Below are 23,604 nucleotides of genomic sequence, written 5' to 3'. Positions count from 1 at the left end.
ATTTCTGATAACTCAGGAAGCTCCACAGGATCAAAGCAGTCCAAACACAAATCAGGTTCTACAGTTATTTCCAATGTTGTCTCACTTGCTGAGGATGAAGTAATCATCTTCGGGAGTATGTCAAAGATTTTATTTTTAATAGAATCCATTTTATTTAAGAAGAATCCCATAAAGTCATGACTGCTAAGAGCTAAGGGAATGGATGGTTCAACAGAGCTATGACTGTGTATACGTTTAGCAACTGTACTAAAGAGAAACCAAGGCTTATTCTTGTTCTCTTCTATTAATGATGAGAAATAAGCTGTTCTAGCTTGGCGAAGTGTCTTTTTATACAACAGTAGGCTATTTTTCCAGATTAAGTAGGAATCCTCTAGGTGTGTAGAGCGCCATTTTCTCTCCAATTTTCTAACATTGTGCTTTAAAGTACGCAGCTCTGAATTAAACCAAGGAGCTAGCGTCCTATGAATAATTACCTTCTTTTTCAAGGGGGCTGCATTGTCTAATGCATCACGCAATGATGAAGAAACACTATGAACAAAAGAATCAATTTGTGAAGGGGCAGAAACAGAATTATTGCCCTCCATTGTGCTTTTCAGTGATAATGAGGAAATTAAAAGTGGAACAGATTCTTTAAAGGTTGTTACAGCATCGCCTGATAATGATCTACTATAATGAAATTTTCTTTCAGGTGTGGAGTACTCGGTTAAATTAAACTCAAAGGTTATTAAGAAATGGTCAGACAGGACAGGGTTATGAGAAAATATTGTTATGTCTTTACACTCAATGCCATATGTCAGCACAAGGTCCAGAGAATGAAGACAAAGGTGGGTAGTTTTGTTAATGTTTTGAGCAAAGCCAATTGAGTCTAAGATAGCATTCTACATGTTTGTCTTCAATCAAATTAGAAGATGCTGATGCTCCCTTTGCTTCCCCCTTCCACCTGTGTGTCTCAAGAAGTCAAGTGAAGATACAACTGGAGAGACTGAATCAGAATAAGGCTGCAGGTCCAGATCATGTCAGCCCTAGAGTCCTGAAGGCCTGTGCAAAGCAGCTCTGTGGGATTCTGCAGCACCTCTTCAATCCTGGCCCAGATGAAGGTTCCAGTGTTGTGAAAGACCTCCTGCCTTCTTCCGGCAACAAAGAAAACTCACCCATCAGTCCTTAATGACTATAGACCTGTTGCCCTGACATCCCACATCATGAAGGTCCTAGAGACTCCTGTTGGCCCACCTGAATAAGCAAACAGTAAACCATCAGGACCCCCTTCAGTTTGCTTATCGCTGTGGAGTTGGAGTTGAAGATGCCATCATACACCTGCTTCAACAAACCCACTGTCATCTGGACAAAGCCAGCAGTACTGTGAGGATCATGTTCTTTGATTTCTCCAGTGCATTAAATACAATCCAACCTGATTTGCTTTGTCAGAAACTCCAGAAGACTCAGGTGGAGGCCTCAACAATCTCCTGGATCAAAGACTACCTGACAAACAGACTACAGTTTGTGAGACCGAAGGGTTATGAGTCTAACCAGGTAGTCAGCAGCACAGGAGCACCACAGGGGACTGTACTCTCACCATTCCTCTTCACTCTGTACACCTCAGACTTCTATACTCGGATGATTCTGCAGTCGTGGGGTGGATCAGAGATGGACAAGAAGATGAGTAGAGGGTGATGATGGACCGCTTTGTGGCATGGTGTGGAAACAATCATCTCATCTTGAATGTGAATAAAACAAAGGAGATGATAGTAGATTTTAAGAGAAACAGGAATAAATCAAAAACTATTTCTGATAAAGAAGCTGATAAAGAAAGCTGGTTCTGTTCTGGGGACTCCTCTAGAACCTCTGGAGATCATTGTGGAAAGAAGGATTCTTCATAAAATGAAGAACATTATGGAGAACCCTGAGCATCCTCTTTATGAGACTGTCCTACAACAACAGAGTGTCTTCAGTCAGAGGCTTCTTCAGATCTGCTGTAAGACGGAGCACTACAGGAGATCCTTCCAGCCCACAGCCATCAGCATCTACGACGGCTCTTTGAGGAAACCTTCATAATATGAGCTACAACAACATTTAATTTCCCTTTGGGATTAATAAAGTATTTTTTAATTGAATTGAATTGAATTCCTCCTGGCTTTGATTGGTTGTTTCTGACCAGGAGAGGTGCATTTCTGCAAACAGTCAGTAGGACTGCTGGGAGGAGCTTGATGTTTTTCATAAATAATCTGTCAATTCAATTCAAAAATACTTTATTAATCCCAAAGGGAAATTAAATGTTATTATAGCTCATATTATGTAGGTTTCTTCAAAGAGCCGTTGTAGATGCTGATGGCTGTGGGCAGGAAGGATCTCCTGTAGCGCTCCGTCTTACAGCAGATCTGAAGAAGCCTCTGACTGAAGACACTCTGTTGCTGTAGGACAGTCTCATGAAGAGGATGCTCAGGGTTCTCCATAATGTTCTTCATTTTATGAAGAATACTTCTTTCCACAATGATCTCCAGAGGTTCCAGAGGAGTCCCCAGAACAGAGCCAGCCTTTTTAATCAGCTTGTGGAGCTTTTTTAAGTCCCTGGTTCTGATGCTGCTTCCCCAGGAGATGATGGTAGAAGAGATCACACTTTTCACAACAGACTTATAGAAGATATGCAGCATCTTGCTGCAAACACCAAAGGACCTAAGCTTCCTCAAGAAGTACAGTCTGCTCTGTCTCATATTCTACTGTCAGGACATGGTGACAGTTTTAACAAACATGTAATAAATTTATTTTTACAAAAGTTTCATACTGCAGCTTTAATGTGTGGACATCATAAAAGGCAAGACACAACTGTTCTGTTTTAGGAGAGAAACTAGAACTGTCCTTTGACTGAAAAAAACAAACCTAGCATGTTGCAGCAATGAAAAATACAGGCTTTCTGCAGAGGGAAATATTAACACCCACAGTAACAGCCTGTGGCAAAAAACTAAAAAACTAAACATAAACCTTCAAAACACGACGATAGAAGCTGTAGGTGGAAACAATATTGCTTGGGGTTATAGCAGAATTCCTGTGACACATATCCACACCTATTAACTATTTAAAAGATGCTCCAGAAAGAGTATTTCTGCATCACCTGTGACTGCCTAACAAAAATGCCACGATTCTCTTCGCAGGTGAAGTATCGCTTGCCCTGCACCGTGCCGTCATTCTTGCCCTTGGGTTCGTCCAGGATGACGCCCACCCACTTTCCAGAGGCGAAGAGCGTGGTTCCGATGTAGGCCACCGTACCGCGCTGCCCCTTGCCAATTACCTCCACCAGGGAGCCCACTTTGACGGGCCGCCCACCTCCATCTGAGCTCATCCTGCTGCTGCCACTGCTGGTGGTCTGGGTGGGACACAGTACAAAAGAACATGATTAGACAATCTAAACACAATAAACAAGGTCGTTTATGCTCTAACAAGTTTACAAGATGTTGCATTTCAGTGCTTTTTTCCTGATTTTTCAGGCTTCTGCTCTCATTGGGTGGAGAATATAAGTCTTTTACCTTCCAGTTCACAGCCTTGATTATGCATAAGTGTAAAAGATATAATGAAAGCTGTAGAGAAGAGAAGTCTGACAGGAAGTGTTTTTGCTTTGATTTTTAGAATGCTAAAAATAGATGATGTGCTGCAGGCACACAGGAGATAAAAGCTGGGCTATAAGGTAAAACTGCAGCTATTAAAAATAAAACTAGAAGAAAACAGTTCTACAGTTAATTAAAATCCAAAATAAAGGACTGTTCTGTTTAAAATGTCACACAAATCCAAAATTAACAAGCTTTAAACTTCTGACTGTGAGTTAGAGGAAAACAACTGCCAACAAGACAATTTTATGGCTCTCTAAAGCTAGAGATATATAAACAACAGGGTGCATTCACAGGCAAAGTAATAATCAGATAATCCTATTATTAAATCAGTGTGTTAATTAACTACTTAAGAGTACATATGAGGAAAAATGCTTGCAGGTGTATAGGTTTTCTTTAGGTATTCACCTTTCTTCTACAGTTTATGAGCACCATTCATTGCATTTTCCTTTTTGATGAGACTTTTCAAATGTTCCTCATTTGGCAAAGGTGTTTTTAAAACTGTGCTTATAGGTACCTACCTAACTCTTATGTCAGCAATAATTGAGCCACATCAAATACTGTCATACAGCAACATTAAAGGAGCTGCAGGAATTTCTGGCAGCTTACGATTTTTTTGTACATGTGACAAAAATGTCTTGTATTCTTCGTATGTCTGGGCTATGGGGCGGGGTCCCAAGACTCAAGGCTTTTCTTATGAAGAAGAACATCCAAGCAAAATGTTGCAATAAGACATTCGAAGTCTCCTAAAAGCATGTGGGATATTCCAAAAGGTATGTCTGGCTTAAAAACAATAATGCAGATTAGTGGTGCACCGATTGCAGTTATCTGGGCAATCACCGATCTTTAAAAAGGCTGGCTTGCCGATTCCAATTTTGGCTGATACTGATTTTTTTTAAATAACTGACACTGTCAGGTGTTATAAGGTCACAGTACACCTTCAATGTTCCAAACTTGTTTTATTCAAAAACATTGAACAATACCCGTGAAACACTACAAACGTGTTTTAACTGCACGTGAGGCAGCGCTCTCAAATATAAATAAAACGTTTAGAGCATTGCTGGTTCTTTAGTCTTTCATTTTTCACATTTTAAAGAGAAATAGAACAAAACTTGCACAACAAGTTAGACAAGATTGGTGGATAAAATTGCCAGATAAGATCAGTTTCACATGTAAGTATTGGCCAATCACCGATCTCCCAAAATTAAGGAAATCGGGTTCAATTGATCTGGTGGCCGATCGATCGGTGCACCCTACAGCACATATGACAACAAGAGCACCATACCGACAAAGAAACATAGTGTTGGCAGCATCGTGCTGTGGGGCTGTTTTTTTATAACTGTCTCAGGTACAAATACTTGTCAATATTGGCCAAAATATATAAGGCTTCAGCTAGAAAGCTAAGATGAACTTTATTTCACATAGACCCAAAGTATACAATTAAGAAAATTGGTTTTGCCAGACGAAGAATAACGTTTTAAAAACCTGTGGAGTGGTCTGAGATGTCCTCACAGTCTGACAGACTCTATTGAACTTCCTTTGGTGGAAATGCAGGATTTTTGAGATGAATTAAATTGAATTTTTGAATGTCTTTACAAAAAAAGAGTGAGCAAAGACAACCGAGTGAAGATGTGCCATCCTGATCAGCTCCAACCTAAATGTCAGAGTGCTACAATAAAATACACCTATTTATTAAGATATCTTTAGTTATTCATTGTACAGTGACTGGTTATGTTTTAAATGTGTAAACATATTTCAAATTAATCAGTGTACAAACATAGGTACCTATAAACCTCTGAAATCTACCTTCCTAAATCAGGGCTAAGAGTTTATATAGGACCACCAGTATATGTAGGATCTGAGAGGGGAGACAGAAATGCATTCAGACATTTGGGTGAAAAACAAAAAATCGAACAGCAGCCTTGTCCTGATCCTGCACATTTTAATGCTGATGCTTATGGACTACAACTCCTTCTGACTGATCTCATAACGCCATTGCTGAGACCTCCTAATGCAGAGCTGATGTGTGGAGAGGAAAATACACAGTGAAACATTCCCAAATTTGCTAGGTTAAAAGCTGTTATTTCAGCTTCTAACCTTGTTCTCTCTTTTCTCTTCCTAGAAGCTACACCTGGACTGGCTCTGTGTCTACCTGTGACACCTTTCTGGAGAGGGGAATCGTCCGAGCTTCTGCTGGCAACAACTTAATGCTCACCCTCTACCGATGATCCACATAGCCTTGTCTTTTAGTGTTTAACCCTTTCTCTCTCCTAGACATGGCAATTGACTGAGCTTTACTGTAACTAATTATATGTGCTCTCTTTCAGACTCTAACCTTGAAAATTGGCTCAGAGTTTATCTGTTCTTTCTTTCTAGGTGAAACGACTAAAGGAGCTACATCCATTAACATTTATTTTTCCTTCCCATAGAAAGTACTCCTGGATCAGTGCTTCTGTGTTCTTTTTGTGTCTCTGCTTTGTTCTCTCAAACCCCCAGTCGGTCGTGGCAGATGGCCGCTCACACTGAGCCTGGTTCTGCTGGAGGTTTCTTCCTGTTAAAAGGGAGTTTTTCCTCTCCACTGTCACTACATGCATGCTCAGTATGAGGGATTGCTGCAAAGTCAACCCCAGTGACTGTCCACTGTCTCTACATGCTCATCCAGGAGGAGGGAATGCTGCAAGTCACTGACTGGATGCAATCTGCTGGGTTTCCTTAGACAGAAAAACTTTTTATCCAATTTGAATAAAAAGCTAACTCCGACTGCACCGTTCAATTGTTAGGATTAATAGGAATGTATGTACCTGACTTTTGTGAAGTGCCTTGAGACAACATTTGTTGTGAATTGGCGCTATATAAATAAAACTGAATTGAAATTGAATTAATAATACCACATAACCCGACTGACAGTGTGATGTCCTTGAACTGATGGTGAGTCAGCAGAACAGCACACAGAGAATGTTTTAATACTCTCTGAAAGAACTTGAAGGGACTCTCCTTGAGCTTACAGTTAACACACTGTCTGTGTAGCCGTTTAATGCACAGGTTAAAGCAGCTGAAAACCTACATATAAAGCGACTCAATATCAACAGCAGCAGCATACAGGTTAGTCAACAAGGAACAGTCTGATCTGTCAAATCCATGTCAGGGATTCTAGGCTTAAACCCTCCTGAAACTCCTGTTAGTAGCTAATCACATGTTATAAATACAGACCTTGAATCAAATTACTCAGCGTACCAGTTAAATATTCTAGAAACATTTGCTTTTTTTAAGAAGAAGATATTATAATGTATATGTTTCTATGGGCTTCTCGTATTTATCCAATCAGGTGACGCTTTTGCAAACAGGACAGAGCAAAGGTTTTACAGACTTGTTCTTAAAAATCAAACTGTCATTCTGAGTTAGCAGCAGCAGGAGCAGCAGCATGCTCACCTAATGTCAATCATCTGGCAGTTAAAAGGGAAAATAAAAATGAAAGCCTAGCATTCCACTGCTATAAATGTGTGTGCAAACATATACGGCACTTTACAAAAGTATTCACACCCCCTTAAACCCCTACAAATTGCAAGGTGTGTTTTTTGTTGTTTTTTTACAAAGATGCATATAATCGTGAAATGAGAGGGAAGTGATGCATAGGTTTTCAATTTGATTTTTTTTTTTAAATGAAGCTAAAAATAATCGTGGTGTGCATTTGCATTCTACCCCCCATACTTTAATACCCCTAAATAATATACACTGCAACCACCTGCCATCAAGAGTCACCTCGTAATTGAATATTGTCGATTTGTGTGTGATTTAATTCCAATATAAATACAGATGTTCTATGATGGCCACAGAGGTTTGCTAAGAGAACATTAATGATCAAACACTACCGTGAAGAGCAACAAACACAGCAGACAGGTCAGGACTAAAGTTAGCACTCCTCAATCCATCATCCAAAAACTAACAAACAAAGCACAACTGCAAATCTACAAACACATGGTCATCCACCTAAACAAATCAATATTCAGACATTCAGCCAAGAGACTTTTGATAACTTTGGAGGAGCTGCAGAAATCCACAGATCAAGTGGGAGAATCTGTTGACAAGAAAACTGCTAGTTGTGCATGCCATGAATCTGGCGCATGATATGTGCGGCAGAAAGATAACACTGCATATCACCCTGAACACACCACCCCTACGGTGAAACGTGATGGTGGCAGCATCATGCTGTGCGGATACGTTTGTTCCGTAAGAACAGGGAAGCTGGTTAGAATGTATGAGAAAGTGGATGGAGCTAAATACATTGCACTACTGGAAGAAAACCTGTTGGAGGCTGCAGAACTTGTTGCAACATCAATAATGTCCAGTTTACACTCTTTACTTCTCCCTGACCAATGCCTACGACTATGCTTCTTTTCTGACTGTGTGTGTATTAAAACACATTCAGGTTAAACTGCAAACTGCAACATCCTGTCTACATTATGAGATTAAACCTGAGCAAAGTATACATTAGAAATAGGTCTTGTAAAATCCCTCTAAGTACAACTATAAATAGGAAGGGGTGGGAAAAGCATTTACCAATGTATTTTAACCCATTAAAAGTGGAAAAAGTGGCCAGTTCAAAAAGAGTGAAGCAATTACTCAAGTTTGTTTTATGCATTCCAGGTAGAGCTGTAAAATACATCGAATCGGAACAATAGCATAATATCACAATTCGATGTATAGTATCAGTGGCCAAAGTACTAAAGCCCAGAAAGATTGGCGGGGACATCGCAACGAAGAAAAAAAGCAGGAAAAGAGTCAGAAAATGCGAGTTAATCAGAGTTGATGTTCTCATCGCAATATTCAGCAACAGAGTCACAATTACACGTCTTCCTGATACTACACGGCCCTAATCTCAGACGTGCACTGTATCAACTGCTTACATAAAGGCAAACATTATTAAACCATAAGCCAGTTAATAATTTGAAGCCAGCATTCAATCGCATATTTTAACTGGTTACGTCCCATAGACCAGTTTCTACATCACAGTTGAGAACTTAAAGAGATCAGACAACCCCTTCAGTTTATTTAAAGGTGTATACAAAACACTTTGTGGATGTTTGAAGAGTGTTTATTTAAGTCAACAGCCTGTAAATAATTCTTCCATTGTTTCGTCACGGTTCCAACCTGATGGAGGCAGAGGACCTCAGGAGGCCCAGTTGAATTATTTAGCGCCGCTCTACTTTTACAAGACATGTAACCTCCCACTGAATGCAAGTCTAAAACAAAACTATATTCCACTCACTGTGCAGATTGTCAGCCATAATGTTCTGCAGTTTCCATCTCATTATTATGCCATATAGAATTATTTCCTTCTACATATTTTAACAATTTATTTATTTCAAAAAAGCTACATTTAAAACAAAGAGATGGAATATCTACTCCTTCTAATCTGAAGGTTTAAAAATAGCTTTAAAGCCTGAATTTTTATCTGAAGCACTGATGTCATCTCTCCCGGTGACAAGGAAGCAGCCTGCCTCAGAGATGGATGACAGATAGGAAGTCTTCGGGGGATCTTGGATTGTGTTTCTAATCAAAAGTCTTTGAGGCAATATATATGCCAGTCATATACTGACAGAGGCAACAGTGTTGAACCCGGAGGGGCGTCTGAGCCAAACAAAGAGGCGGCAATTCAGGCTGGAGAGCGCACAGCTGAAATGGATTAGAAGCCCATCTACTGAAAGCAGTAAACATCCAGCAGGAGATGAAACAGTGAAACAAACCAGGCAGGCAACTTCAGCATAGAGTCTGGGCTTTCAGTTAGCCAAACACTCACCCTGGTGTATGTGCTCCTTCTAGTCTGTGACATGTTTCCTGGTCGCCGTATCCCCAAAACTGCCTGCCTTAACTGAACCAGTGTGGTATTAGATTAAGGAGAGCATCGGCTAGACAGAGGGAGGGGGGTACAAGTAGTGGGGAGAGGAGGGGGATTCAGAGATGCTGCTGGAGCATCTTCCTCTTCCTTTCTGTCTTCTCGCAGAATCCCACCTTCCCTCACCACATCTCCACACCACAAACTCAAGCTCTCAAATCCCCCTGGTTCTTCTCTCCTCATGGATGACAAGGTCTCCAGGAGCTTATGGTTTGAGCAGGAAGTTGATGAATGGATTAAACGCCACGCCAGAGCAAAGAAACGGGGCAAAAAAAAACACCCCTAAAACCAGCCACGCTTGATTCAGCTGTAAGTGCATCAGCTGAGCGGCTGCACTGCACTGTGTCTGCACTGGCTTCTGCGGGAGGGAGGGTGGTTTAGGCCCCGACAGAGAGGCTGGGTCCTAAAGCCTGCAAATACAGCGCCTTTGCAAAAGTCTTCATATCCCCAAGCTTAAGACCACAAACTTCAACGTTTATCATTTGGATGTCATGTGACAAACCAACACAGAGTAGTGCATAATTCCCAGGTGGAAAGAAAAGGATACATGTTTTTAATTATTTGTTTTTGCAAACAACATTTTAGATTCAGCCCCCTTTAGTCTGACAACCCTAAATAAAAGCTAGCAGAGAGTGCACCGGGGTGTAATGCAACCCCAGCATAATTAAACCCCACAGACTTAGATTTCTGCCCATTCTCCTTTGATAAATATAGCTCAAGATTAGTTGGGTTGGATGGAGATTGTCTGTGAACATCTACTTTCAAATCTAGGACACTGCCTGTGTCCAAACCAGCAGTGCTGTGAAACGCCGCAAACTGACGTGGTGTGTTCACACCACAGGGCATTCCTTCCTGCCAAAGACGATTTTACAGGGGCCAGTAAATGGAAGGCAAAACTGAGACAGACAGAGGGAAACTTGGATGAATAACATTAAGGACTGGACAGGTTTCAGCTTCCAAAGAAGATCGCTGACTGTACAAACATTGATCATGACACTCCTTGGATCCTTGGGTCATGGCATCAATAATGACGACCTTCCCATCAACTTCAACCATAGCTTCCCTGTACCTGCTGAAGAAACACATCCCCACAGCATGATGCCGCCAACACTGTGCTTCTAAGTCAGCATGGTGTGTTCAGGGTGATGAACATATCTAGCTTCGCACCACATGTAGCATTTTGCATGCAAGCTAAAAAAGACCAGGATGCAAAACATTGTCTATTTCTATTTGCAAACACCATGTATTTACTACTTTTAATGGAGCGCCACGGGTTGAAACCTGACAAAATGTGAAACCTTTCACAGGGTAAGAATAAGTTTGCTCAGCACTGTATGCCTACCATGGGCTTCCTAAACTACACAGTTTAAAGTCCCTCACATGTCTTAAAATGGGAAGATGCAAGCCATTTTCGTCATGAAAACAGACCAATAAAGCATACCCTATTGAGATATTTACCAGAGTTATGAGTGTTCAACAAAAAACAACCATTTAGGAGTCTTTAATGCAGGAGAAAAGCACATCATATCTCTGTGTTCCCTGCACTACAGTCTTCAGCAAACCACAGTTAAAACTCACCTTTCTTTCTTTGTTAGGTAAAGCAGCAATAGAAAATGAACAGAAAACATAAAAAAGAAACATCTCAAACACTGGCAGCTTGTGCTTGGTAAACCAATGAAATTAGATCTAATTCTATTTCAGTGTGGTTACACACTAAACTGCCAGGTGATGCTCTGTATTTCTGCACACTGCAAGCAAAACCAAGCAGGTTTCATTCAGGCCACGTCTGATGATACTGTGGTCCATCAAAGAGCAAGGATTAACTCTCTTCTATAGGCGAACCAAAAGGCTGGAGCTTTTTTAACTCCTACCCTCTATTTGCTTTGTTGTCGTCGTTTTGCAGGAGAAGCAAATGTAGTAAAAGCTGAACACCAACTGGCCATTGAGAACCACAAGAAAAATGTGCCTACTGACTAAAACGGGCTTAGTGTTGGAATTTATGTTAAGTAGAAAAAACAGCCAAACATGCAAAATGCTGCCAAAAGTATCAAGCGTGAGAAATTTGTGCAGACTTCATGGCGTTCAGGGACACGAAACATACCTCTGCAGTCTCTTTGCACCCTTTTATGCAAATTACAAAAGGAAGAACCAAATCAAGGGGGATGCTCCGATTCTGCAGGAAGTAGGGAGGAAGAAGCATCCTCATCTCTCACAAAGGGAGGACAGAGAAGACCAGCAGACAGCTTAAATCAAAGATCTGCCTCCTTATGGGAGATGAGGAAGAGAAAAAGGGGATCGACATTTCTGCAAAATCCCCCGTCTCACAGCTACAACCCCGATGAGATCGGTAAAATGGTGAGGCAGCAGGGACAGAGGTGATTTTAAGGTGAAACATTATGACCACGCTGTGTCTCAGTCTGTCTGCTGGTCAGGGAGGGACAAATCAGCGTCGAAAGCCAAGGTAATATGATAAAACTATTACAATGAATCTTATTTGGAACTGCGTAGCAGAAGTTTTTGTATGTATGAAACAATGTTTTACAAAAAAAGGAACAGGAGCAGTAGATTTAAACAGACAGCTGCCTGTTTTCATACCAAAGTTTATTGCATGTTTATTGATCTATGTCTGCTACAAAACAAATATATATATATATATATATATATATATATATATATATATATACTGAATGATGTTGTTTTTAGCTTCAGAAGGCACAAGTAACATTTGTGTCCTTTCTAGTAATTTGAAACAGCGCCTTGCAAAGGTACCCTCCATATCCTTTTTATGGTTATGTCAGGATCCAAGCAATCATTTCAATTTACTGATAAACTGATGTGGAAAAGATATGATGACTATCTGTGAACCATGTCTCTACCAGCTTTGCATGTAGAGACTAAAAGTTTTACTCTTTCTTCTTTGTAAAATATCTCAAGCTTAGTCAGCTTTTATGGACAGCATCTTTAAAACATCAATTATCGATTCTTGCTAAAGATTCTCAATTGGATTTAGATTTGGACTTTGACTGGGCCATTCTATCAAGTGACTATGTTTGATCTAAACTAGGGTTACAGTATCGATGTGTAACATACACCTGTTGCAAAAGACTGTTTGGAATGTAATATTTGTTAGCTGTTATAATCTAAATGTATGCTTTGCCTGCCAATATTAATTTCAGTCTGTTTTTATGGTAATAGATTCCCACAGATCACCATAACCAAAATGTGAAAGGTCACAGACAGTGTTGGAAGCAAGAAGTGAGGAGAATATGGATTTAGCTCAATATTGTAAAAACAATTTTGCCTTTGCATGATTTCCTAACACATTGTAGCTCACGCTGTATGTTTTGGGTCATCATGCGGCTGAAAGATGAACCTCCTCACCAATCTCAAGTGTTTTGCAGCCTCTAACCAGTTATATAATAAACTTGCATTTAGCTCCATCCCTCTTATCATTCATCTCTGACCAGCTTCTCTGTCACTGCTGAAGAAAAGCATCCCCGTGGCATGATGCTGCCACCACCATGTTTTGTGTTACCATGCCATGTTAGCATTTCGACACCAATTTGCTTGTAGGCCAGGAATATTAGTCTTATCTGACCAGATCTGTTGGAAATACTTTAGTGCCATTTGACACAGAGTACAGTGCATACACCGTAATATTAAAAAAAAAACTTTTAGTAGCCACAAAATCAGATGTCAGTCAGTCAGTCATTTTCTACCGCTTATTCTAATCAGATGTCTATATCTTTAATTATGTGGCTTAACTAAAGCTGTAACTTGATGCCATCTAGTGTGCTTGAGTGAACACTGACAGCTACCGCGCTACAAAAACACGAAAACATCATCGTGGAGTACAATCAATAATCGCTGTTTTTCCTGATTAAATCACAGCATGGGTGTGGCTGCCCATTGGCGACATATTCAACGCCAACCCTACTGAAGCAGGAAACTCGCGGGAACAATCGGGATAACATTATTCATCGAATAAATGACATTAAAGGGCAATTACGCTGAATTACCATGCTAGACATCATATATCCCTGTTATAGACGTTTTGTAATCGTAAACGATGGCTTATTGAATTATCCCAGTGTCTTTTTATCTTTTAAAATAAGACGCTATAATGAGAATAATGTATGTCTGCAAATTAAAATAGGCATAAAACCGTTTAGTTTTAACAGCGTTCATCGCTGCTGTCACTGCTGAGACACTCCCTGGGCAGCTGCTAGCAGTAGAAGCCGCTAGCCTGCACCGGCTGTCTCGGTAAAACATTAAACCAATTTAACTCAACTTATAACATTTATTAGAACCAGTTATAAATGACAGTTGTGTTTATATATTTTACACGTAAGTGTCGACACTCAATGACAGCGGGATCTTACCCGCTCGTGTCAAAAATCCGGCTTCGTTTCGGCTCCGCGTCCCTGAAGAGCTACATCCATCTATGGTTGTCTGACCGGACGGATCCGTCCTGCGGTGTCCGGGTTGCTGCCTGACTCAGCCGGCCTCCCCGCAACCGCGGAGCCCGGTGACATGTTCGACACACCGAGGAGCTAACAGCAAGTTAAAAATAGATTCTAGCAAGATATAAACAAACACAATGTGTGTTAATACAACAAATGTTATTTTTTTTTACATACTATCACAGATGGAGCGCAACGAAAAAGCCCCCTTCCACTTTTTGTCACTCTGAAATCTTCCAGATAATCAAAAACAAAATTGTAATATCAGGCAAAAACAGTAAATACAAAATTTAGTTTTCACATTATTTCTTTTCTCAAGGGAAACCTGGCCCTGTGTCAAATAGTAATTTCCCGCTAAACCTTGTAACAGGTTGGACCACCCTTCAAGATTTTTCTATATCTGGTAGTGAGTCTTTTACAAATTTAGCCACGCTGGAAGGCTTTCGTTTATAAACACAATTTTAAGGTCATTCTAGAGCATCTCAGCCTAATTTAAGTCCGGACTTTGTCTAGGCCATTTCAAAAGATTTATTTTGAAAACTGGCTCAGAGTTTATTTGTTCTTTCTTTCTAGGTGAAACGACTAAAGGAGTTACATCCATTAACATTTACTTTTCCTTCCCATAGAAAGTACTTCTGGATCAGTGCTTCTGTATTCTCTTTGTGTCTCTGCTCTGTTCTCTCAAACCCCCAGTCGGTCGTGGCAGATGGCCGCTCACACTGAGCCTGGTTCTGCTGGAGGTTTCTTCCTGTTAAAAGGGAGTTTTTCCTCTCCACTGTCGCTACATGCATGCTCAGTATGAGGGATTGCTGCAAAGTCAACACCAGTGACTGTCCACTGTCTCTACATGCTCATCCAGGAGGAGGGAATGCTGCAAGTCACTGACTGGATGCAATCTGCTGGGTTTCCTTAGATAGAAAAACTTTTTATCCAATTTGAATAAAAAGCTAACTCCGACTGCACTGTTCAATTGTTAGGATTACTTGGAGTGTATGTACCTGACTGTTGTGAAGTGCCTTGAGACAACATGTGTTGTGAATTGGCGCTATATAAATAAAACTGAATTGAATTGAATTTTGCTTTTATAACCAAATGAAACATAGGCTTATGGGTGTGTTTTATGTTATTTTCCAGTAACATAACCTAAATGTGTCTGAGTTTATGGTCATGAACTAATGGTCAAGTCTTTCAGGTCATGGAATCAGCAAACAGCCTCAGATCGTCACACCACCAAGTTTGACTGTTGCTATGATGTTCTTTTTCTGAAATGCTGTTAGTTTATACCGGCTTTAACAGGATGCACGCCTTCCAAAACATCCCACTTTTATCTGAATATTATAAGAATATTTCCCCAAAGCCTTGAGGAGCATTCAAATTTACTCAAAGATGAGTTGGCCTTTGTGCTCAGCAGTGGTTTTCGCCTTGAAATCCTCCAACTGATGCCATTTTTGCCCAGCTCTTTCTGCTGCAGTTATTCCTGTGGGGAACTGAACTCAAGTTTTCAACGGCCATGATGAATAGCAGTTAATACATGATTTAATAGAGGGCAAAAGATCTGGGCTACCTGAAATGAAACAATTACCTCTTCTGTTTTTGTAAAGTTGTGTGCATCAGTTGGATATTTTGATCCAGTATTCTGTGCTTTAAAACATCGGCAACATGTTCCCTGTGGGAGGTTGTGTGGCATAGTGTGTGTGAAACTGCTACACATGCACGTGTTTCTTCTGTAAAAATCCCTCAATTTCAATACAGCCATTTTGGATTTTAAGAATGGGTTTTGTGAGACTTCAGAATCCTGACGGAGCTTTATGGGAATTTTCCCTATTAGGAACTAAATTTCAACTTTTATTTAAAAAACACATAAAACTCTATCATTCAACCATACACACAGTGCCAAGGGATGTTAATCGAACTAAATAAAATAAAGCGAAAACGTCTGCCAGTTTAGTGGTTTTTCATTTGAACATCTGATTTCTTGGGATAAATCTGATATTTTTAAGCCTTAAATTAGTCAAATCAACAGAAAGCTCCCTAGAAGTCAGAAATCCATGTAGGAAAGTGACGTTTCTCATCCATTCCGACCTCAAAATGTAATATGGCCACCTTGTGTATAAAATTAAATGATACTCACTGTCAAAAACTGTTTGTTTGCACTGCAAGTCAGTGATTTGATGCCATCTGCTGGGTTTCCTTAGAACACTTTTTAAACCATTTGAATAATGAACTGAACTTTACTGCACTGTTTGATATCTAATTCACTTGGAATCTGTCTGTATGATTGGTTTGAACAAACTTCTATTGATAGTGTCTTGAGATGACATTTGTTATGAATTGGAGCTATATAAATAAAACTAAATTACATTGAATATTTCTGGTTATGTATTGTAAAGCACCTTCATACCTACAGTTCATCTCTGAAAACATACTTCAAATGATGTAAATTAAGCAAATGAAGTAAATTTCTAAAAAATAAAAAGGCAGAAGTAGGGTTCATTTCAAAATCCATACAACTCATTTGATTTAAAATTACCTTTAATAATCACCCAAGCATTCATTCATTTGATACCCCATTAATGGCAGCATGCACAGATAACCAACACGCTGTTCCTTATTTCTAAAACTGTTGTGAGTTACAGTAACATGACTGCAGGCAGTCCTGGGGTAGGACATCTGCTGATTAGTGAAATATACCGGATCATGGGAACAAAACCAACCTCTTTAATTTACACGAGGAATAAAGTACATAAGATGTTTAACACATGGGTACACCAAGGTTTAATGAATGATTAATGAGAGCAGAGCCTACTTTGGCTGAAATGGTTTAGAAAAATTAAGTATTTAGGGGAATAAATAAAAAAATACTTTTCATTAAAGTCAGTCAACATACAACCTTTAACCACCTCTTATATGTTTTATTTACTACAATAGTGTTATAACAAAATGTTCCAATAAAGATCAATATTGATTTACTGATCTCTGTCCCATGGCAGCACAGCTATGTTGGAAAGCATGAGAATAACTGAATGGTGCCGTCAGCCTAAAATGTTATACATTTAGGTCCAGTTTAGGTTCAGTCTCTTTCTTTATTCTGCTGTAAATCCAGTCTGTACTCAAACAGCGTAAAGTTCAGGATTTTAGCTGCTAACTCAGGAACAACAAACTCTCTTGTCTTTGTGTAACCCATGTGTTCATACAGTTTCTGAGCATCAGTCTGCACCACAGAGGTGTACAGGATGACGGCAGGAAAACCTCTCTCTCGAGTGAAATCTGCTACTATCCGACACAGAGCCTTGGCGATGCCCATCCCCCGGTGACTGCGGCGCACAGACATGCGCTTCAGCTCCATAAACTCAGGTGCACTCTCAGCGGGAAGACACCCCACTGTCCCAACCACCCGACCTTCACTTTCCGCCACCCAGAAACACGAATCCTTCTGCTGCAGGTAGGTCTCACTGATGTTGTTGAGGTCCTTACTGAGGGAGGTCTCTATGTATTTGTTGAACATGTAGATGACCATCTGCCGGAAGCCGGCCAGGAGGAGGGTGACAGCCAAGACGGGCAGCAGGAAGGACTTGGAGCTGGTAATGAGAGCGCAGAAGGTGCACATGAGCAGCATCTGTGTCAGCGGCTGTTTCAGAATGTGAGTAAAGGATGAAGGCACATGTTCACTCATCCCCAAGGTGAAGATCTCCTTGACGATCTCAGCGTCTTCATCCCGGTACTTTCTAATCTGAATGTTTGCCATGGCACAGCTGGTTGATAAAATATAAAGGAAAAAGATTGTGAGATACTATTACACTGCAACCTAAAATAAAAATATGTTGTAAGGACAATGTCTACATTCTTTCAATGCCAGGTTCAGAAGTTTGGGTCACATACAGTATCGTGCAAAATATTAGTGAAGTTTTACAAATTTTGTCAGCAATCACAAACTACAATGTATCCATGAGGAGATTTCCAACCAACATGAAGCAGTATACAGGTCCTTCTCAAAATATTAGCATATTGTTATAAAGTTCATTATTTTCCATAATGTCATGATGAAAATTTAACATTCATATATTTTAGATTCATTGCACACTAACTGAAATATTTCAGGTCTTTTATTGTCTTAATACGGATGATTTTGGCATACAGCTCATGAAAACCCAAAATTCCTATCTCACAAAATTAGCATATTTCATCCGACCAATAAAAGAAAAGTGTTTTTAATACAAAAAACGTCAACCTTCAAATAATCATGTACAGTTATGCACTCAATACTTGGTCGGGAATCCTTTGGCAGAAATGACTGCTTCAATGCGGCGTGGCATGGAGGCAATCAGCCTGTGGCACTGCTGAGGTCTTATGGAGGCCCAGGATGCTTCGATAGCGGCCTTTAGCTCATCCAGAGTGCTGGGTCTTGAGTCTCTCAACGTTCTCTTCACAATATCCCACAGATTCTCTATGGGGTTCAGGTCAGGAGAGTTGGCAGGCCAATTGAGAACAGTGATACCATGGTCAGTAAACCATTTACCAGTGGTTTTGGCACTGTGAGCAGGTGCCAGGTCGTGCTGAAAAATGAAATCTTCATCTCCATAAAGCTTTTCAGCAGATGGAAGCATGAAGTGCTCCAAAATCTCCTGATAGCTAGCTGCATTGACCCTGCCCTTGATAAAACACAGTGGACCAACACCAGCAGCTGACACGGCACCCCAGACCATCACTGACTGTGGGTACTTGACACTGGACTTCTGGCATTTTGGCATTTCCTTCTCCCCAGTCTTCCTCCAGACTCTGGCACCTTGATTTCCGAATGACATGCAGAATTTGCTTTCATCCGAAAAAAGTACTTTGGACCACTGAGCAACAGTCCAGTGCTGCTTCTCTGTAGCCCAGGTCAGGCGCTTCTGCCGCTGTTTCTGGTTCAAAAGTGGCTTGACCTGGGGAATGCGTCACCTGTAGCCCATTTCCTGCACACGCCTGTGCACGGTGGCTCTGGATGTTTCTACTCCAGACTCAGTCCACTGCTTCCGCAGGTCCCCCAAGGTCTGGAATCGGCCCTTCTCCACAATCTTCCTCAGGGTCCGGTCACCTCTTCTCGTTGTGCAGCGTTTTCTGCCACACTTTTTCCTTCCCACAGACTTCCCACTGAGGTGCCTTGATACAGCACTCTGGGAACAGCTTATTTGTTCAGAAATGTCTTTCTGTGTCTTACCCTCTTGCTTGAGGGTGTCAATAGTGGCCTTCTGGACAGCAGGTCGGCAGTCTTACCCATGATTGGGGTTTTGAGTGATGAACCAGGCTGGGAGTTTTAAAGGCCTCAGGAATCTTTTGCAGGTGTTTAGAGTTAACTCGTTGATTCAGATGATTAGGAATTTTGGGTTTTCATGAGCTGTATGCCAAAATCATCCGTATTAAGACAATGAAAGACCTGAAATATTTCAGTTAGTGTGCAATGAATCTAAAATATATGAATGTTAAATTTTCATCATGACATTATGGAAAATAATGAACTTTATCACCTTTATCACAATATGCTAATATTTTGAGAAGGACCTGTAAAACTGTGAGCTGGAAGGAACATGGTAAAAGTTTTCTAAATTATTTACAAATAAAACTCTGAAAGTGTGGTGTGCATTTGTATTCAGTCCCTTTTACCATGAAACCCCTAAATAAAATCTTGTCAACCAATTACCTGCCACAAATCCTCTCAGTCAGTTCAGGTATAGACTTTGACTGAGTCATTGGGGCCTGCCACAGCAATGCATGGGGCATTGAATGTAATGCGTTCATTTGCAGGTCATTTAACCTGCAAATGAACGGGAGGCACCTATTACTCTACACCTCTAAACTGGACTCTTTATTTTATATATATATATATTATTATTATTCTTCCGTCTCCTTTAATGCGGCCTGAACCGTAGCGCACACCCCCACAATATATATATATATATCAAAACGTCTGGCTTGGTCTCAGGATGTGTGCCATTACTTTTATTGGCGTTTCGAGTTACCATGGCGACATAATTAACGAAAACCTCCCCCCCAAAAATCCCAGTAGAAATGAATGGAGTCAGGGGCGGAAGGAATCCTCAAAATTCACTGTTTTTGAGGCTCTGCTGTATTGCCATACTTTCACCTAGAAACACAGTTTAGCTTTCAGTTTTTAGAGAAATCTCTTCAGAAGTGAAAACGGTTTGTTGATAACTACTACGGTTTCTCTAAAATTAGACTTCAAGCGCCACAAAGTTTGCGAGAAAATCCCACTCCTACAGTGGAGATGGCAGTTAGTGTAGAAACCGGGGCTATTTTCAGGAAAATCGTTTTTTAACTCGCCCTCACGGCCACAGATTTCGCTCTAAAGTCACCATTTTCGGTCAGTTTGTAGGGCCGGGCCTCTGCTTTCACACAATATCTTTAAAATTGTTCTAGGTCTCACGGTTTTCTGTCAAACCCCCCTCAATTGCCAAGAGTCAGAAGAATTCTGTAGGCCTTCTCCAATGTATTTTCAATGCGAGTTTGACCAGTAGTCCATGAGTGAAACCATTTCTTTTCATCGTCCTATTTTATACTGTGAATGACATAGAGCTATGAAAATCTCCATGATTGGGGACGGGGGATGGCTGTCACCAACAGTTCAAAACTTTTTCAAATACCATGTACGGTTTCCGAGATATTAGACTTTGTTCGGGAGCATGTTCAGGCATTTTTGTCTTTTTCTCCATTTTTCCCCTCACTTTTCACCTAGTGTTGTGTCTTTATTATTATATTTTCAACAAAAAAGGATGGATATTATCGTTTCCCTGTCCGTTCTGATAAAACCGGTCCAAAAATGACGTCGATAGCCCTTACGGTTTCCAAGTTATGGGCGGTAGTTCGGGAGCATGCGCCTCCATGTTAAAAGTCTAGGCGAGGGGGAGACGATAGTGAGGTGCTGCATTAGAAATGCTGCAGGTGTCAAGTTACACTGACGCTCTTTGCTGATTGGCTGATTCATTCCTCACTGTTCTATTTATAGCTCTGTGTATCTCCTACTGTCTATGTCTGGATGTGATTCTATCTTTCTTTCTGCCTCTCTTCTCTCTGTCTCAGACAGACAGACAGACACACACACACACAAATACATGGATTACTATCTTTTTGAGGACTTTGCATTGACTTCCATTGATTTTCATTCATTTCTATGGTTTAAACCTGACCCGACCCCCAAACCCTTTGACCATCTTCATAGGAGGCAACTACATGGCGGCCATTTTGTATGGGGTACTTAAACAGCATGTACTACTGTTCCAACACCCAGACAACAGTGATTAACCCTAAAGGTCAATTTCTTTCATCAACCTTCCATGGTTATTAATGATTTTTTAAAGGTGATAATGGCATACAAAATGATTTTAGAATACCAAGCAGGTTCTATATAACTAATGGAAGTACGCAACACACCTGAAGGGACAACCATGCCGGATTTTCAAAATAAGACAAAAAATGCTCTACAAAATAAAAGCCTTTACATTTTAAACAATAGATCATAGCAGGACTAGGCTTTACACTAATGTTGGAGCTTACCCAGTGTAGGAAATGAGACTATGTTGGCCCTTTTAAAATAAGGCTTACTGAAAATTTCAAAATAAAAACCACAGTCATCCACAGTTACTATTAAGTTTTTTAAGCTGATAATAGCATACATAATGAATTTAGAATAGCAACCAGGTTCTATATAACTAGTGGAACTACACCAGCCCTGAAAGGACAACTATACTAAACTTTCAAAATAACACCTATACATACCCTACAAAATAAACGTCTTTATATTTCACACAGCGATAATTGCAGCATTGGTCTTAACACTACTGCTGGGACTCAGTGATGGAAATTGGTTGACTTTATCCTTTCAAAATAAAATGCACTGATCTGTACAAAATAAAAGCCTCAACTGCTATGGCACTTGGGGCCTGCCATAGCAGAGGAGTGAATGGGCTTGATTCAATGCTTCCAATGCTATTGCAAAGAGTCACCTAATATTATCCACGTCTAAACTGGATTGTTTATTGTGTATATTTATTGGGACCTGTCATGGCAATGCAAGGAGGCATAAGCTTAACTCGGCCACAGTTTGGCTCTGGTCCGAGAAGCACACACCAAGAGGCAGGCCCCGTCTAAATTTCTTCAAACATTTTCTAGTTCTAACATATGACTGTGCTTTGATTTAAACCATTCTATTGTAGCTCTGGCTGTATGATAGGGTCGTTGTACTGCTGGAAGGTGAACACCCCCAGCATGATGCTGCCACAACCACCGGTCACCGTGGAGAAGGCGTGTTCAAGGTGATGTAGAGCGTCACGTTTCACACAGCTCTCATCTGGACTGAGCATCTTACACTGCATGTTTGTCCCCTACACGGATTCCGTCACACCTCAAATGGGACTAATCATGGCTTTCTTCCACCAAAGGCTTCATTCTTGCCATTTTTCCATAAAAGTGTGATATGTGCAGTGTGCAACTAATGATTTTCCTTTCAATACAGCCCCTCACCCGATCAGTGAATCTCTGCAGCTCCTCCTGAGTTACCATGGGTCTCTTGGCTTCTTCTCTGATTAACGCTGTCCATGCCCAGCCCTTTAGTTTAGGTGGATTTGTAGTTTTGCCATACTCCTATCCCTGACCCCCTTAGCTTAATGAACTCCATTCGTTAATTAGCTGACTTCTGAAGTGAATTGATGGAACTAGATTTTATTTGGTGGCATCAAAGTAAAGAGGACTGAATACAAATGCCACACTTTGCAGATTTGTTAAAAATACAAACATGAACGTTTGTAGCTGTAGCGTGGCAAAATATGAATAGGTTTAACATGATTCTGTAATTTCTAAGCAACACCCTGAAATCAATTGCCACAGTGACCAGAATGCATATGTGTCGCTCTTGTGCCAGAGTATATCTGATTCTAGAGACCAGTTTGGGTAGATGATAAACCAGTTTCACCTTTAACCAGTGACTCCTAATAAACTCGGTGACTGAAGGGCATATGACTGGAATGCTTCAAATGGCAGCAATGGTTGGTGAGGCTAACCTTGCAGGTAATTTAACCTGCAAATGAACGGGTCAGCGTTGACCCTGCAAAAAAATAAAACTCGCTTTTTCGAACGTTTAATCTGATCAGAACAGCTTCGACAGCTCCGTTCTAAAATGACAACAGACTAGCTAAGAGCTGCTAACATTACTCTTAGCCTCACACTGCTAGGGAGAACTTGACACAGCGGTTGTTTGGGATTCTGCAGCGGAAATAAAAAAAAGACAAAGTAACACAACGTTCTTACCTTATATTAATACCTGAGACAGAAAAACAGAAACCCTATCTTCCTGTGAAAATCTCCCTAAGGCATCTGCATCATAACTACTTCCTTTTCTTCCAACGCCAATTTAGTTCAATAATGGTGCATTCATAGGTACGCGGAATAACGATGGCATAAACGTGTTTATATATATTTGGCCTTTTATTCACCTGTAAATGTTCTAATGTTGCCTATCGACTTCTTTTAAAGCATCATGATGTTCCAACAGAAGGAAAACAATTCAGAGAGTGTTTTCGCTCGGCTGTGTTTGTAGATATTGCGGTATATGAGAGGCGTTTTGAACGCAGCACGTGGAACTTCCACACGTGATTTTTGACGC

The 23,604-nt window shown here is 40.5% G+C and overlaps 2 protein-coding genes across 10 annotated transcripts in view; both read right to left on the bottom strand.

The window, feature by feature from the left end:
- The window catches only part of dctn1b (dynactin 1b), a 59,951-nt gene extending 45,358 nt beyond the window's left edge, over positions 1-14,593 (bottom strand). For 6 of the 8 annotated variants that reach the window (XM_047344741.1, XM_047344745.1, XM_047344743.1 and 3 more), the window contains exons 1-2: positions 9,394-9,771; positions 3,107-3,358 (exon numbers count right to left, since the gene is read on the bottom strand). In XM_047344741.1, the coding sequence (XP_047200697.1) occupies positions 3,107-3,358; positions 9,394-9,426 (285 nt within the window). In that variant the 5' untranslated portion in view covers positions 9,427-9,771. Of the gene's footprint in view, positions 1-3,106; positions 3,359-9,393; positions 9,773-13,871 lie in introns of those variants that run through there. The other 2 variants (XM_047344747.1, XM_047344742.1) reach the window with 2 other exon arrangements.
- A 1,873-nt stretch (positions 14,594-16,466) lies between these two features.
- nat8 (N-acetyltransferase 8) lies at positions 16,467-23,396 on the bottom strand. 2 transcript variants are annotated; one of them, XM_047344752.1, is made up of 2 exons: positions 23,250-23,396; positions 16,467-17,704 (listed from the first exon to the last, which is right to left on the bottom strand). In XM_047344752.1, exon 2 carries the CDS (start codon positions 17,695-17,697, stop codon positions 17,023-17,025), a length of 675 nt encoding a protein of 224 aa, XP_047200708.1. In that variant the 5' UTR covers positions 17,698-17,704; positions 23,250-23,396; the 3' UTR covers positions 16,467-17,022. The 2 variants fall into 2 exon arrangements, with proteins under 2 accessions (XP_047200708.1, XP_047200709.1); XM_047344753.1 differs by lacking the exon at positions 23,250-23,396 and adding an exon at positions 22,467-23,173.
- Positions 23,397-23,604: the final 208 nt, after the last annotated feature.

Source organism: Girardinichthys multiradiatus, chromosome 19, assembly GCF_021462225.1.
Source record: "Girardinichthys multiradiatus isolate DD_20200921_A chromosome 19, DD_fGirMul_XY1, whole genome shotgun sequence".
In the NCBI taxonomy this organism is placed as follows: domain Eukaryota; kingdom Metazoa; phylum Chordata; class Actinopteri; order Cyprinodontiformes; family Goodeidae; genus Girardinichthys; species Girardinichthys multiradiatus.
The sequence above is the reverse complement of the archived record's forward strand: the minus strand, read 5'-3'. Positions and strand labels throughout refer to the sequence as shown.

Excerpts from the sequence above, each read along its gene's own strand:
- nat8 (XM_047344752.1), bottom strand. The coding sequence starts at position 17,697 with ATGGCAAACATTCAGATTAGAAAGTACCGGGATGAAGACGCTGAGATC.